At 36.3% G+C, this 18,286-nt stretch overlaps 1 protein-coding gene across 1 annotated transcript in view; it reads right to left on the bottom strand.

Annotated features, from left to right (window-relative positions):
• Positions 1–245: 245 nt before the first annotated feature.
• LOC121431435 overlaps positions 246–18,286 on the bottom strand; it is a 33,543-nt gene continuing 15,502 nt past the window's right edge. Inside the window, exons 2-9 of the mRNA XM_041629003.1 lie at positions 15,978–16,094; positions 13,567–13,731; positions 12,915–13,021; positions 6,273–6,357; positions 4,718–4,951; positions 3,599–3,673; positions 2,295–2,391; positions 246–1,864 (exon numbers count right to left, since the gene is read on the bottom strand). Of these exons, the coding sequence (XP_041484937.1) occupies positions 373–1,864; positions 2,295–2,391; positions 3,599–3,673; positions 4,718–4,951; positions 6,273–6,357; positions 12,915–13,021; positions 13,567–13,731; positions 15,978–16,094 (2,372 nt within the window). The 3' untranslated portion in view covers positions 246–372. The remainder of the gene's footprint in view (positions 1,865–2,294; positions 2,392–3,598; positions 3,674–4,717; positions 4,952–6,272; positions 6,358–12,914; positions 13,022–13,566; positions 13,732–15,977; positions 16,095–18,286) is intronic.

Below are 18,286 nucleotides of genomic sequence, written 5' to 3'. Positions count from 1 at the left end.
TTAAGGACAAATTTTCTAACAGTGTAAAAGATGGAAAATTGAGATGCGATGAAGACGAGGTTGAATATTATGGGCATTTCTGGTTATGTAATTATGGATGTTATAATCCAGGGTAACAGATTCATGTTACCCAATGGTGTGTTACATTGACAGATCACTTGAGTCAAAATATATAATGCTGACGATAGAGGGCGATACGGTACGTGAAAATATCGATTTTTTTAATATTTTTTTTTGTCAATCGCCTGGCACACCCCCTCACCGGTAACATTATACATCGCTACACTGACTAGTGCGATTTACTACACGGTGGATCATATTTTATGTGCATTTACATTCACTTATAACATACATAATTGTTTGCAAAATTTCTCATGCTCTGACTCCTCTAAGTACATCCGGTCTGTCATCAATGGTACTCGAAATGTCCGTTTCATCGAGAAGACGACCGCTTTCCTCGTACATTGATAAGGTACACGTTGTCTCAAGATCGCTTACCCTTCTACCATACTTATTACTACGTCTTTGCATATCACAACTCATATCGAACTCATGCTCGAGCAGTCCATCTCGAGCACCAAACTCAGATTCATTGTCATGTTGCGGATTGTCAAGAGATTCAAGTCTAAAGTATACCCTATCGAGGGATTGAATGTTTGATAGATTGCTACCCACTGAGTTTTCAAAGTCTGAATTGTAACTGCTTTTCGATACAACTGTGTATCCACTCTCAGTGCGCTGGAGGACCGTGTTTCGCTTCACGGTTGATATTTTCTTCTCTAAGTCTTCATCCTCCGAAGACGATGAAGACTCGAATGACGTTGGATCTAAGACATGGTAAAGGTTTGCAGAGACTGTTGGTCGGAACTGACTGTCGAGGTCATGGTAGAAGTGTTCAGAAATCCGAGAAGACGAAGTCGTTTCGTTGGGCTCCTCGACGATAGAATGATTAGGGGATGTTTCAGCGGATGATTTCGCATAAAGCACACTCGGTCTGGAGTCTCCGAGTTCAAAAGATATGTTCGGAAGTTTCGAGCATGAATATGGCGAAACCCCCGAGGGAAGGAGCTTGCGTCCTGCGGAAACGGCAGTATTAACATCCGAATGGCTACGTGATTTACTTAAACTAGTTCGTAAACCAGGAATCTTTGATGAAGTCTTTCCGAAAATGTTTGACATTGGTCGATTGGGAAGTGTTGGTGAGAGGTTACGACGACTTGGGGAAGGTCCGTTGTCATTTTGAGAATTCAAGGATGACATGCTAGTTGGAAAGAAACGGATTCCTGCAGAATGACTGTTCGATTTCCTGAAGGCTCTCTTATGGATTTTTGATGTTTCAGATTTACCCGTGACATCAGATAAGCTTCTATCTTTACTTCCTAGAGGAGAGTTTCGAGATTTCTCCAAATGATTCTTCCTAAATGGCAGCTCTAGCGTGTGAACCACCTTCTTTACAAACGAACTTCTCTTACTGAGATTCAGAAAGAAATTTGAAGGGTGGGACGAGAGTCCACTTTTGACCTCATCAATTGACTCATAGATATTCGGTGTGGGTCGACTTGGCAGGCTACTTGCCCGTCCTGATGGTCGAAGCTCACTGTTCACACGGGTAAGGTTGCTGTTGAAGGCTTTTGATCCTAGGGTACAGGTAGCTAGTCTCGGGCGGTCATTGGGGGTGAGATGGTCCACTGTCAGGCCGCGAGACGTACCTGGAATATCGGGTCCTTCGCTGTGATTGATGGCCCAAGAGTTTCGACTATGATCAGTGATGACTATCTCACAAACGGATGAAGCAGATGATAGCTGGCCAGATATTGGAGACTGTCTTGAGGGTTGGTGTCCCTTGCCCATGCTTTGGCATTTCCTGTATTGATAACACATTTTGAGATATCACAATAGGTTTTGAAAAAATATTTTAAAAAGGCATGAAGCTAATTGAGAAGTGTTGAATTAAAGGTATATTTTGTTCCATCGTGACATTCATAATTGTATTTGCTATTTCTCACTCATACTGACAATTGTTTGAATTTCTTTGCCTTTTCCTTTTTAGTTCCTGTGACTAAATACTTCCCGATTGTGACTTTATTTTTCTTTGTAATGTGAGTTTAGTCCAAAATGGACATAAAAATCTTTACCCAACTTAATCTAGTGATCATTTCTGACAAATTATATTCATAGAGATATGACGGTTGCGTATTTCGACTTCCTGGTGATATTGATGCAGCGACACTTCCAACTGAAGATTAAGCTATTTACATTGCAAAAGAATGTAAATAGTATACACATATGCTTACTTTTGTTTTCTGTAGATGATGCAGTGGACACAGAGGGTTAGAGAACAGATGCAGAGAGCCAGAGCAACTAGCAGTTTTGGTATCGCTGATGAATCTCCTGAGTTGGACGATAAATAAATATGACGTAAAATCAATTACAACATGTCCCTTTCGGGGGGAGGGGCGCACCTCCAATTCACAAGTAGTGGCAAATACAAAGTTTTAAACAAAAACTTAAGTTCGTGAACTATCTACTCTCGGTCAACTATATACTTCTTTGATGTCTAATCCTACTGGTACATGTATAGCTACGAAATATTTAGAAACACTCTCAGATCTTTCTTCTTTTTATCGACCCGTAAAATGGTTTTCAGATGAACAAAATCAACTGTTAGTTAAAACAAAATTGTATGCAAAATAAATTGTGATGTTTGTATTAACAGATGGTTGGATTATATTTTTACTTAAAATATCTGAGAGTGCACACGCATTGACATCTGTGAGCATTATATTCTTGCCCAACATTGCTTACAAATCCCAAGAGTGTGAAAAACCCTACGAAACTAAATAACATTTAACAAATAACTTCAAACATTTTGGCTCATGGACAAAACATCTCCAAAATGGAGACAGTGAATGTACAAACTGATATTCTTAAGTCTGATGAAGAAGAGAATATCCTTTGCGCATGTTCCAGATTTATAGAATTAATTTAAAAGTTTAGAGTTAACTTGGACTCGGTTACTATAAAAAAAAAATATGCTAGTAATTCTCGTCACGAGATTTCGTTCTGTTTACATCCTATCGTAAATTCACCCGTAACTGTATAAATAACTTTATGAAAACGACCTTATGAGCATGGGCCCCATTTCCGGAGGGGGTAGCTGAAACTGGGCTCTGATCCATCTCATCATGGGTTGGCAAGTAGCTCAATATTCATCTTAACTGTCTTTTTTTTTAATTACACTGATATGCTATGTTGAATGGATAGAACAAAACCATGGAATAAAAGATGGCCATCTTGTGTACATTCTAAAAAAAAAATATTGGGTAAAAATAATCCATGAGGGTAATGATGTGTCCAACCAGCATTTTTTTTTTCTTGGGGGGGCATTTTTTATTTATCCAGTGTGATGAAAATTCTGCCTATTGTAAAGTTATTGCTGCTTATTATTTTTTTACTGGACAATATGCTTCCTGCATTGGGTAAATAGTGCCCCAAAGTGGTTGGACACATAAATACCCTCGTGGTGGAAAAAAATTTACCCAATATTTTTTAGTGTACCATTTTTGGGGGAAAAAAATCAAACGATCAATGTCCTTACCCTTTCCACTGCTAGCACCGCCCTCAATCGCCGTGGAAGGAACAAGTCCCGATGTTTCGTTCAGAGAGTCCAACACTGTTCGTGAAGAAGCAAGGTAAAAACAGTTAACTATATTTCATAAAATCGGCACAATATTATCAATAATTTATATCAAGACGGTTAATTTTCATCAAATTTGTTTATTCATCAAAATTGTAATTTCATATCAAATTATATGATATGAAAAGTTGCAATATCACGATTACAAACAATGTATTTATTTTTACATTACCCTTGGATTTTTACCAAATAACCTGCGTTAATCATTATAACACAGGATAGTGTGTTATCATTTTTTTGTTCATGTATTCGTATTCCACAAATTATTAAACATTTCATAGTAAATCATTAAAATGGGAAAAATACCTTTACTGCATGTAATTTCATATTAGGTGCCTCTTTTATCATTCGCTCGAGTGAATTCGTGATTCAAGTCCTGTGAAAAATTGGCTGGAAAATATTTGTTCAATACTCTCTCTAGCTGACTCGGAACTCGGAAGAATTTGATTCGAGCAAAATCATTTTACAGAATTATATAATAAGCCACTTCACGGTTAGCTCATGATCAACTATTCTCAAATGACCTTTGTGATTTTTCATTAGGATAAGCACTATCATTTTCAAATGTAGATGTTGCGTAAGCTTTACCAGTAGAGTATTCAAATTCTAAGAACAAAAGGCATTGTATAGACCAGGTGACTAGAATAGTACATGAGGGATAAAGTTTGGAAATCTGTTTTATTGTCTGCCTTTGGTACATTTGACTATTGTTTAGACTACTGTTAAATACGAGTGATTATGAAGGCTCTATCTTCAGCTTGGATGTGATAAAATGAATATTTTGAAAGGAATACATGAATAATCATCAAATCACAAATGCCTATGTCAGTGAATTTGAAAGCCACCTTCATGGTTTTCTCCAATGACCTTTTTCTGCTCGTGCGCAGTTTACAACCGTGAACATGCAGGCTTATTCTACCATGATGTTCTGCGCAAAAACTGTGAATATGAAACAGAAGACAAATCAGGGTATTTTGTGGGTAGAAGAAAATACAAAGAGATCCGAATAAAAATTGATACCTGTTGGTTTGGTTATCGAAACCGTCGTGGCGGTCGTTTGATCGGTGACCGGTGGTACATGCGGTAAGTGGTGTGTTGGTCGCTGTGGCGGTCGTTGTGGTGGTCGTTGTGGTGGTCGATGTGGTGGTCGCCCAGGTGGTCTTACTGCTGGTCGTGTTCCCTGCAATGGTGTGACCGGACTGTCAGGGGGAATGGTTGGGTGAACAACGGAAATGGATGGCTGCGGCAGAACATCTAAAAATAAAGAGAAGTGAAGTTACATATAGTCACACCAACGAATCCGATCCCAACCGACCAATGGTATCGAATTTAATTGATTACCAAATATCTCACTGTCAAATAAATTTACATGAAACAGTACATTACATATAAACAACAGAAAGGACAACAACAACAAAACGGGGCCAACATAATATCGAAACGCTACTCGAGGTTAGCCCCAAATAATGTCATTTATAGTTTAATGAATAATTTAAACGAAGTTATGATATTTGGTGTACATCAAATTTAGTATTAATTAGACTTATTATTGATTCAGATGATTGTTGCTATCTTTGACGAACGTATTAACATTATTTACAAAAAAATGTATTCATTATTCACCAAATCTTTATTGAAAAATATTTGTTTTAGCCAGTGTGTACAAATCATAATTAATTATATTCTTTCAAGAAGCATTCTTGCTAGCATTTTGCTTTTTTTCCTTTTATATATGTCATCGGTTTTTAGGGAATATCTTTTACTGCTCTGGAATCACTTTTTCCTGTGTTACTATAAGCATAGTAATTTATTATATGATGCAGTAGTATAACAAAACTGTAAATTGCGAGGAGAGGATTCGAGATATTAGCAATATATTACCTTATTTGTTAGATAAAAACAACTTTTTGAAAAAAAAAAATTATTCCAATTACCAAAGCCGGTTTTCAACTTGTATATTGGTGGGAGAAACTTTTAAATGGTAGACAACAGTACATGGCACCATTTGCATAACACTAACAGCCAATGATATCTTTGCTATGAAGCTCAATACTAAGGTTAAGAAGATAATCAGCAAATCAAATTGTTTGTTACTGCAGTTACTACCGGTACAGAGTACCGAAGTGTGACGTCAGTTGCCATGGTGTCATGGCGGGCTGGTTTTAAGTCGCTGCGCAGCTGACGATCGTCCGTACGCATTTGTATGACTTTGGCTGGTCTGAATAATAGGTTGCAAGCGATCAAATTCCGATAGCAGTCATTTTCTCCTATGATAAAGACGCTTTTATTCGGCGGGTTCATTTGTTTAGTACCAGGCCGTTATGACACCATGGCAAGTGACGTCATCGCTTCGGTACACACACACACACACACTTAAGGACTATTTATAGTCGGGGAATAATTATGTGGGAACTGTGCATTGTTTCTTTAAAAGGGTAGTACTTCTTCCTTTGTTGCCTAATTTGTCAATTTTATTTTTCTCTAATGATAAAGATCTGTAAATACCAACTCTTGGTCATTATAAGAAGTTATAGTGAAGAGTTTATTGCATGAAAATGAAAGTTCACAAACTCACTTGAAAATGTTCTCCCATCTGTTAAGGCAACATTATCGACTGCAATGACCTGGCCACCAGAAGTCATTATGCCTTCGAAGATTATCTATCGGAAGGTAGAAAATTCATATAATTAAAGGGGAATCCAGCCTTGGCCATAAAATGTTGTGTCGGGAAGGAGAAAAATAAATTAAACAGAATGGTGAAAATTTGAAAGAAATCGGACAAGCAATAAGAAAGTTATAGCTGTTTAAAAATTGGGATCACTATTAGTATGTAGATTCCAAATTGGCATCTGGGTAAGTAAATTATGACAAGGGGCAAGGACAACTTTCCCATAGGCCATGTACTTTATTATCAGGGATTTGTGGTTTTCTCCTAAGTACCCATTCCCCTAGGGCAGTAATCTAAATATAACCCAGGTAGTATATTGTTTGATGTCCTCATGAAAGAAAAATATAATTTGAAATAAAACTTTTGGGAAAAATGACATTTTAGCCATAATATGTAGTGGAGTACATGAAAGAGTAGTCCTTGCCTTACATCACAATGACATCCCATATGCGGCCAATTTGAAGTCTCCACGAGTATAGTGATTACCAATATTTACAACTTTTAAAAATTCATAACTTTCGTGTTGTTGTCCAATATTGTTCAAACTTTCACCTATCAACTTGTCTGATTTTTCTTTTTCTTCTAAAAACAAGTTTTTATTTGGGTTGGATTCCCCTTTAAAAAATAAGAACATCAAACAACGAGATTTAACGAATATTGAATTTCCTTATATTTCGAGATGAAGGATAATTAAATGTCACATTAGAGAGATCATTATCATGATCGATGAAGTATAACGGAAACATCAATCTAGATCCGTTGGAAAATGATTTCATCTTTTGGCATGATTATTATGTTGTCATTGTCAGCAAGGTATCATGGATATGATGTCCGTAAAGCTTCTGTTGTTACTAAGGACTCTCTGTGACATCACATGCTTAAAACATCCTAAAAGGGACTGATGAAAATGACCTTTCAAATACATTAATGTAATAATATGTTCATTTCCATAGGGTGATGTATAATTTTTATAATACAGTTAAACCTGCGTTAGTTTCCACATGTCTACAGCAGTCACTAGCGGATCCAGCGGGGGGGGGGGGGCAAATCTGACCCGTGCGCCCCCCCCTTGAGAGGCACAATTAAATTGTGTAATGTAAAAATGCCGTTAGAACATAAGTGTGCCCCCTTTTAAAAGTGAAGACACTATGATTCGTGGAAGAAATGTTGTTGTTTTTTTTTGCTTGCTTGTCGATTTCTTTTCTCGAGAAAATGTGCTCCCCCCTCTTTTTAAAACCCTGGATCCGCCCCTGATAGCAGCCATCTGCCTCTAGTGACCAATAAAACTTATTCCCATGGAGCCATTATGTGTATAAGAACCGGTCTATAGCAGCCACCTATAAAAGCCACATCGCTATTTGCATTCTGTGCCATTATAGACAGGTTTCATTGTAGTTGAATTATAGAAGAAAAAGGGTCTTGTCCTTATCCGATATTACACTGATTAATTTTGGTCGATTTGAAAGCAATTAATGGATTTCGATTTTTTTTATATAGATTAATTCCAATGCGGACAGTGTCTACAACCATAACTTATGTACATGGTCAAATATGAACACGGTCATTTTTATCTCCCTTTTCTCATTGATTTCATCTTATATCAATTCTGTTTAATTTTAACCATTTGCATCCCTTGGTTTTATTGTTCAGACTTGTTCAACATATACATGGAATTTGATTGATGTGCAGACAATAATTCCATGTCTAAAATCAGTAGACCATTTTTACCAAAGTGCTCATAGTTAATGAATTAAATGTTTTCTTTTCTTTTGATTATTTTGTGTCAGTCACGGCAGTATCAATACATGTAGGTGTACCATAAACTGAGTTTATTCTGATACGAAAACATAGATCTAATTTGTTCAACTTTAGAAAAAATATTTGTTGTCAGTGTATGTAAATGTGGAGAGGTTTACAGACCCACCAACACAATGTTAATTATTACAGAAGGCTTTATGGATTTTCTGCAAATACAATTCATGACCATATTCATAAAGATTTGTGTATGTATGCGTGTGTGTGCCCCGACGCACGAGAGATTCAAGAACATGGAAATATAATGTTAAATGACAATGGACACCCAAGAAGTCTTTGACGAAATTTTGTGAATCAAAATAGCAGTTTCGTCCTGTACATATATTTGCAACTTTTCATCAGCTTCGAAATTAGCAAGAAACTGCAGTTCCGGTTCACCAACTTTCGACAAAGACCTCACAGCTGTTCATTGTCATTTGACGGTCAGGTGCAATAAGTGTACAGTCTTGGATCCGGGTCATGGAGCAAAAACTACCTAATATGTATTCGCCACTTCCATCGAGGTGTAAAATATCCATCAGTAGAAGGCTGTAAGTGGGATGTTTTGTCAGGAAAAACATAATCAATGGTCGCTTTTAAAAGCAGAACAATTACATTCTGGTCTTCATAATTGCAGTGAAAATGATCATTAGGTTTAACGCCCTATATTCTTGAGTATCATAGCCAAACAAAACGGCCAATCTAGTTGTTATATCACATTGACTTGTCGAGGAAGTCCGCTCCTTGACTCCCAAAATATCTTAAAACTGCCCCCGAGAGATGCAAGATAGGCAAACAAAAACACATGTAGCGGGATTTTAAGAACGGTCCTTCTTGCGATAACTACTTGTTTCTTCAGATAGCATTGGGGAGGATCCAGTATACCCCTGTACCGAACCAATGGGGAATCCTATCTGGAGAGCTAATCGAAATCCCGGACTATCGAGCCGCCAAAAGAATACAGCTTTTCATTTCTCCTTAGATAAAACGGTATTCCATGAATGAATCTTGAAAATTATATTGAGACAATGACCCCGTTTTGGTATTGAATCACTGATTGCAATCTACCCAATGTTTCTTCAAGATCTCATGTGACTCCTATCCTATGCCTCTGTTATTAACATGGCAACGCTGCAATAATTGTTTTGATAGGATAGCTTCTTTAAACAGGTTAATGACACTTTGAAGGGGTGGAAAGAAGTGAATGATATCCATTGGTTGCCAGGTGGAACTACATTGGAATTTGTAGAAAGAAATAGATATGCTTATTCATTACTTGTATAACTTATTATATATTTGTAAATGTTTGCAAGTAATGTTTAAGTACTTATTTGTGATCGTTTAATGTTTTTTTAATATCTATCTTATTAAACCATATGACTCTGGGAGCAACCTCGATAGGTCTTTGACCTTTGTTGCTCCCCACATTCTAGACATATTATTTTTTTGTATTTTTTAATATTTTATACTGTTTTTAAATTCTGCTTTGTATTTTGATGTTATGTGATTTCTCTCTGGTGTGTTTGACATCTTTTATGTACTTTGGAATGTGGAAATAAATTCTGTAAACTTTTATAAAGAAAAATATGAACTTTTGAGATTTGAAAAAAGATGAATGTGTACTTTGATATTGTAGAGAGTGTGCTACTGTGCTGGATAATTATAAATGTCGCTATCGCTACATGATACCTTCTATTGTCTCCCTAGAAATTTTAGATAATATGCAAGGACGAATAATTCCTGCCATTTATATATTTATATGTTGTTTTATGATACATGTACTACCAATTTGTTTTATTGTTTGCTTTGTAAACCATGTACATATTATTACTTGTCAGTTGTTTAGCATGAAACGATGGACCTCCCCCCCCCCCCCGGGGGGGGGGCAGTCAAATATATTGATGTACACATGCTTGACCAAAAAAACGCAATCAAAAGGATGGGGGGTTTACAGTTTTGGACGCGGGCCGTGCGTGCACTGGTTAACGGTATCCAAAACACCGATTTTTAAAAAAGGGGTGGTTTTGAAAAACTGGTCAATGGTCAATCGCGGGGTCAAACGTATTTAGGGTATGCTTTTTCCACAGCTTTTTAAAGACTAACAAAACGTGTTTAGTGTATTTTTTTTTTACCCCATGCTTTTTCCCCCGGATTTAAGCTTATTGTTAGCAAGTAGACAAAAACCTGTTTAGTGGTCATATTCTGGCGACAACTTGTTTGCACACAGAGAAAAACCTGTTTAGGGAGTGTTTGGAAATAATTTGGTCACGCATGTGGACATCAATACATTTGACTGCCCCCCCCCCCCACCCGGACCTGGTCTCTTTAAATAGAGATGTGATTAAACATTTTTTTCTCTTTCAGACTGTCGTCCTGCATATCCTACGGGATTCTAAACTTGCTCATCCCGTTCGCATGTTTTGAGCCGGACTAAACAGAAGTTACTGAAGGAAACCTGACAGTATGAGATTTGATGAACAGGAGCAGATCAAGGATAATAACCCGTGACGCGTTAATACTTGGAACATGTCCAGTCTCTGGTGAGTTTTCAAAATGACATCAGTAGTCATGATATCATTCATACAAATTTCGATTTTTATGATAAAGAATCACTTGGATATTTATAATCCATGCATACACAATTGCCTAAATATTGAAGGAGCGTAAATAAATGACATAGGTAAGAGTAAGTTCTTGCTGCTGCTGCTTCTCCTGCTCCTTCTCTTCTTCTTCCTCTTCTTCTTCTTCTTCTTCTACTACTACTTCTCATTCCTCCTCCTCCTCTTCTTCTTCTTCAGTCGGTAACAGTACAGGTCACTCATGGTGTAGTGTCATAATGGTGTATTTTAATAAGGGATCCTGAAAGCTTCACCAATTCATTTCTAAACATCAGAAAATAACAATCCTTAACCATGCTAGAGAACAAGAGTATGGAAGAGTATCATTATGAACACGTGGTTAGACAGTTGAAATGAATACATTGCATAATTAATGTGTACAAATGTCCTTTCGCCAATTCGATGCAAAATTGTACGCTGAAACGTAAGTACATGTGTAAACCTTTTTGTGAATAAGCAGAATTAGTACAAAATTTAGATACTGCATATGTCATTCAAAATATAGGTAACTCTGACATTTCGGGAAAAAACTCAAGTCGTGGCAGGGGGTCATTATTTTTTTCATAAATGTGTTTTGAAATGAACTTAAATTGTTATTAGCTGTTACAAAATTCTTACAAAGCTTCGTGACATCATGAACACCAGCTAGAAAACCAAGATACCCCGAAGTGCAAGGATGGAAATGCACACGCGGTCGTGATAATAAACCTCTCAGAAAAGAATGGTCGAATGAAAAAAAAATGTTAACTTTGCTATTTACTGAAAAATAAAAATGATCCACATGTCTAAATGAAGAATGTTAACACTTGGACCAGTATTTGTGTCGCTATGGACAAACGCGTGGTAGATATTTCTGTGGTTTTGAAAGAAATCATTTTGTGGACGCCATCTCTATGCCCACCACCGTAATTTAGTTTAACAGTATTCCACAAAGGAGCAAACATCATTCTAATGACATCGTCCATGTATTGGAAAATGACTCTCGTATGCTGCTCTGCTAGGTCAGGTACTTAGAAGCCTATTTAGACAATTTACGTTATCAGTGGCCAGCTTCATTCTGAACATTATGGCATCTCAGGCAATGATGGGGAATGCCATTGAACTTTCGTTGTCTAACCAGTATCAATACTTTGCCACAGTAATGACAATAGTTCTTAGTACCCAACAATAGGAATTCTTTAATCTTTCAACACTCTCCCTTGAAACAAAAGTATTTATTGACAAGGCAGAAAAACATGATTTGGAAGAGATGAGCTTGCCTTGGCTTGGGTTGACGTCAGAGTACGAGTTGTAAAGGGTCGATAGACGGTGTATCAGACTTGTTCTAGATTTTAGTAATCCTTACAGGATTTCACGGAGCTGCTTTTAGTTTTTGCGATGAAATATCCACAAGTGTGAAGTCTAAATAAGGGTCGTATCTCTGGTCCCTGTCTATGTAATCAGATACGAGTTGGAGTATATTGCCCTGTAAACCTTGCCAAGTCCATCTCGAGGGCAGTCCCTTTTATTCGATCGAATCTGTTAAGTCGGAGCCAAGATTGGTTGTAAAAACAACGTGGCGTTCGTCGGACACGATGAACAGAATAGTACCTTTGATACAGACCTGCATCATGTTCATGTATCCATGTAAAATTAATCTGGAATATATTTCTTTTGTATCTTATTTTGTTTATGCGTGCATACATCGTCATGAAATATCATTGTTACATGCATCATATACTAGATTGTTCGTATTCATGATTAGTAGCCCTCAGTTGGAACCCGAGTTGGAACCTGTACGATATTGATCAAGCAAGAAATATTTTAGAAAGAATAAAGGAAACTGCAAAAGTATGCACAGTAGTTATATCACAACATGAATTCCTCCATAAAAAACAAATTCATTAAATGCATTGATCAAAGAGAAACTGTTTGTTTATTAATTGAAATGAAATGCATTTGACTTTCCTGTGTCTACTATCTTTTGAAATATACTAGTAGGATTGTTCATCTGGACATTTCAAGTTTATCTAAACTAAGCATGGACTTTACGCTGTAATGCCAATTAAAAAAATGTAAATGCGAAAATATTATTTATACAGAGGTTTGACTGGGGTACCGTTTATAAACCTCTAGGTATACTCAAAAGAAAACTTACGCTGAATATATTGGAACAGTAGATGGGTACAACGACCCCTATCCATTCGCCAGTCTCATGTGATTGCTTGTACTCGGTAGATCTCCATATCTCACCATTATTGCATCCTGCAACACAGAAGAAAACGAAAAAAAAAAACGTTTATCTTGGAGTATTTTGTTTCAATCTTGCCCTTTCTTGACTTCAACGTGTTCAATGCTGGAACATTAGTTTGTTAATATATTGTACGTTGCATGTTTATACTTTTATAGACTCCATGCATGTGGAACGTTGTGAATATGTCTCCAGTTTGCAAAGTTCCTGGGAATTCAAAAGTTCATTTCCGGTTATGTTCTTCTAAAATATAAACATTTGGCGAAATTATTTCACTAAGCTTACTTTGAGAAATATGTATATTCAGAATCAATGGTCGTTTTATTGTCTCGGTCGTTGATGTATAATTATATAATTATATACGTACACACAAATGCATATGCATGCTTATTCATAAAATAATATACATGATGTATTAGACGATACAGCACCATCATTGTAGAAAAAATCCACAGAATACTTTTCCAAGAGATTCGAAATGAGGACTTATAAAAGGAATTATAGACGATATGGCGTCTTTAAGGTTTCTAACCTGTTCAGGAAATGACGAAATAGATACCTTTAATGCGGAGCTGGGGCAAGAGTCTATCCCCTTCTTTCTCCTTAGTTTCCCATACATAATAATAAAACGTAAGAGTAGCAACTCCGTTGTAGGCTTGCACGTTGGAGTAAACACGAATGTTCTGCCAGCATTGCCGTGGGCATGTTATTCCCACGTAATAATCTGAAGAAAGAGAAAACAAAAGTATGAAGTTTACTTTATTTCGATATGATTTCGTTGCTTTAGTGTTCAGTAAAAAGATCGATTGAGAGGCGAGTCTAGCACTTTTCATGATTATATGATTATTTTACAATAGAAGGTTGAATTTTTATCGGAAAGTGAAGAATCTGTGTGCGTGCCAGAGAGTGTGTGTTAGGGTGTACGCCTACATGTATGTGTAGGAGGTAGAGGTGTGTGCATATATTGATGTGGGTGATGGTATCAAAGTCTAATATGTTTGGGTGGGTAGGTGGGTGAGTTTGTGTATGAGAGAGAGGCCGTGTGTAAGTGTGAGTGTAGTTGTGTAACCATGGAGCTATGGTGTAACGGTATGCGAACGGGTGTGAGTGGATGGGTGAGTGTGTGTGTGTGCCGGTGTTGCATTGCGTGAGTATGACTACATTTTCAATCGGACAATTCGTAAACAATTTTTAGTTCTTGCTTGCTCAAAAAATAAATTACACATAAACTCTGGTCTTCATCAAAAGAGGACAAATTAAAATGCAAAATGAAATCGAATGTTCACGTTACTTTCAAACACTTTCAACTGTTCCATAGAAAAAAAACGGCATCAAAAATTGACTCTTTTTATTAGCATACAATCACTATTGCCGTGGGTGATTTAATTGATGTTTTCCCTTCTGAAACTGCTACGATCTGGTCCATCGGAGGAGTAAATAAGATCAAAGTTAGATAAAAATATTATTTGAAGCGGTCATCAGGTAGTAATGACATTGAGTCATGCCAGGGGAGGCGAAATCATTTATTTAAATGATTGGAATTTTCCGTCCCTATGTTGTCTCTCTAAACTGCCATGTGACAGGCCGAACTCACACGCCCCTGGTCATTGCGGTTTATATGGTATGAATATCAACTCTGGATATTACTATTTTTACCATTAAACATGTATTGAAATAATAAAAATATTCAAACTCAAACTCTGACTCAATTTCGTTTTATCAAAATACAGAAAGGTAAGATTTAAATACTATTACCATTTGAAATATGAAACCTGGACACATCGAAGACCAGAAATAAATTACACAAGCACATGATATATTTAAATAGCATAAATTACAAATCAACATTTTCCTCTTAAATTCAAGACTCCCATGGAGAAATTGGTGCTCAAACATTAACAAATATTTACTGTAAATGTTTATTAAGAGAAGAAACAAGCTCATTGCCACTTGCAGTGATTAAAAAAATGAAAACGACTTTCGTATCTCGAATGCACCTCATGGTAAAGGTGCTGTTCACTGACTCTTGGTTCTGATGCAAAATACTATTGTAGGTGTGCAATTTTATGAAATCATGTTGGATATTTCTTGTAATGGTAATATATTTTGTGATTTTGTTAAAGGGGAAGTTCACCCTGACAAAAAGTTTATTGTAAAAATAGCAGAAAAAATAATAAAAAATATTGACGAAGGTTTGAGAAAAATTCATCAAATAATTAAAAAGTTATTAGAATTTCAATTATTTGATTTGTGACGTCATATGCGAGCAGCATTCCTACATAGCGAATGGTAAAAAATCAATGAAATGTCATTTTCTCAGAAAATTAAAAATGGTTTTCACTATACCTTTTGTATATCAATAGACAAATCATTTCACACCCGATCATGAATAGAAAACATAATTAAGTCATCAGGAACCATAAAAAATTTGAAATTCATGCATTTTATATTACATAACACATGGGGCAGCTGCTCGTTTATGACGTCACAAATCCAAAACTTTGAACTCTAATAACTTTCTTATTCTTTAACGGATTTTCCTCAAACCTTCACCAATAATTTTTACTATTTTTTCTGCTATTTTTACAACAAGGTTTTTATCAGGGCGAACTTCCATTTTAATGTTTGGCTATGTCTCTATTTTTTCAAATGTATTTGAAAATCAGGATGCTTTAGTGTTTTGCAAAACAAGTAAACTGTTTGGCATTCTTAGATAAGGAATGAATCTTAAAACTAAATAATGATTGGTGGTTATAAAAATAAAAGAAAGACTATAATGATCTGAGGTAATAATGTTTGATGCTGCATGATAAAGAAAGTCATATTCAACAAAATGATTGCGAATCGCGTTAGTAACATAATCAATAACTTTATGAAGCACTTCCCATGTACTTTTAATACGCTATAACCCCTCAAGAACAGGTTTTCAAATTATATGTTTAATAATGCCGTGGCATTGAGTGGATTTACCTTTTGACTTTGGTGATCTGTAAATTTTCCATCCTTGGTTTTCGACACCTGATGCGGATTGGGCTACGATGGTCGGATGGCATCGCAAGGCATTGTTGAATGTACAGTACTGCTTCCCTGAAAATGATTTTAAAAAAAGAGGTAAAGAATATTATTCAGAATATTGTTTGTCATACAAAATTTACTTGAACGTAATTGACCTCACTAGACATAATTGTTTATATATAATTCACTGATCGTGATCTTGAACAATCAAACCATAAAACAGACATCATTTTCATCAAAATGTGAAAATGCAAACCTTGTTACCATTTTAAAAATAAAAAAATAAAAATTTTAGAGATGGTATTATAATTTCACCTATCGTAATCGTGATATTGATAATGAAATCCATATAACTGTTTTTCAGAAAAAATGGAACCCTTAATATTGCAGGATGTGTCATTTCACATCCGATATTTATTAAGTTTTCAGAATTTTGATCGTGATTGACGGTGGCCGGTCTGTGTATATCTTTCTCAAAAAGAATGTATTGACGTTTGAGTTATTCCGATGCCTTTCAGAAAACACCAAATAAATGGGCGCGTAATATACCGCATCTTATAATTATTGAAATTAAAATATGTTATACTATTCCAATCAAAACAAGACCATTAAATGATTTTATTCATATCAGTCTTATTCCATTTAAATTCAAATCATTATGGTATAAAGATAATCAGCATAAACAAGTATCAATGTCTGCACACTAAGCAATAAAGGTTTAAACTTGAACCCCGAAAGGTTGATGCAAATTCAGCACCCTATGGGTTCAAAAATGAACCCTTGATTTGGGATTGAAAAATTGAACCCCGCGGTTGGGGTTCATTTTTGCACCCTGCGGGGTCAAAACTGCACCCCTAAATTTCAAAATTGAACTCCTTGAGGGGTGCAGTTTTGAACCCACTGGGTGCAAATATGAACCCCAACCGCAGGGTTCAATTTTTGAACCCATACGATGCTGATTTTGCATCAACCTTTCGGGGTTCAATTTTGAACTTTTATTTCTTAGTGTCTGGGAACAATTCTGCTCCCACCAAGAGGTACTATTCCAATCACATCGAGGCCATTAATTGATTTTATTCATATCAGTCTTATTCCATTTAAATTCAAATCATATGGTATAACAAAATCAACATAAACAAATATCAATGTCTGGATGCAATTTCGCTCCGCGAAGACGAGCTTTCCAGTGTTACAAGAAAGGGAAGGCTAAAGTGAACACATTTATACCTCAATAACATTTTTTCATCTACGGCGGCCTTGCGGCGAGTCGAGAACAGCCGTTAAAAAAAATGTACCTGCTACATATAGGTGGCTTGAATAAAAATGAATAACCGTCTGTTTTCGACTTGCCATACGGCCGCCGTTGGGGAAATGTGACTGGAACATTAGCACTGACAACCATACTGGTAGCACCTTTTATGAATTCTTGTTATAGCATATTTCTAATCTGGAAGGTTGAATATTTAGCTCTTGAAAAGTGTTACTATACCAATAACGTGCAGATATGGAAGCACGAGTTAAAGGTTGTCATGGGGCGTTGGATGCATTTGAAAAAAGTGCACAAAGTTTAACCGTTTAACTTAGGTTTGCATCACAATATTAATAGTTTAAGCTCAATTTTCATATTCAAGCATTGCCTGTTTACAAGTGTCAATCTGGTAATTATCCTATACGTGTCGTTAATCATTTTGTAATCTTGTTTACAAAGTATCTCCAGGACAGTTGTAATCCTGCGAGGACATCCATTCTGACCGGACTTAGCAAGAAACAATGAGAATCAAGAGCGGGAACTTGGCACACCCTAAACGTTTCTCGAAAGAGTGCCCTTAGAAACAGGGATCTCTCTATTGCCAAGTATAACGGAAATCGTTGACCGTTGGACTAATTAATAAGATTGTCCGACCTAATAATTGACCCTAGCCCTACACGTTTGATCACTATATAGCCTTCTGTTTTATTGTTCAATGCAAATGCGTGACGAAACGACGTAGTCTGTATAACGCAAAACAAACTTCGAATGGCCTATTCTTCTTCACGTACACTGTAAAAACTGTGGTGTTAAAACTGACACCAATTGGTGTTAATAGAGGACCACACCCTGAGGTGTTAAAATAACACCCTAGATATTGAACGTAACACCAAAGAATGTAAATGTAACAACCATATGTGTCGTAATAACACCTGTAGGTGTAAAACTAACACCATCAATTTTACACCGGTGTAAAATAACTGGTGTGGTCCTCTATGTACACCGGTTAACACCA

Source organism: Lytechinus variegatus, chromosome 17, assembly GCF_018143015.1.
Source record: "Lytechinus variegatus isolate NC3 chromosome 17, Lvar_3.0, whole genome shotgun sequence".
Classification (NCBI taxonomy): domain Eukaryota; kingdom Metazoa; phylum Echinodermata; class Echinoidea; order Temnopleuroida; family Toxopneustidae; genus Lytechinus; species Lytechinus variegatus.
Note: the sequence above shows the minus strand (reverse complement) of the source record. Positions and strands in the feature narration are given on the sequence as shown.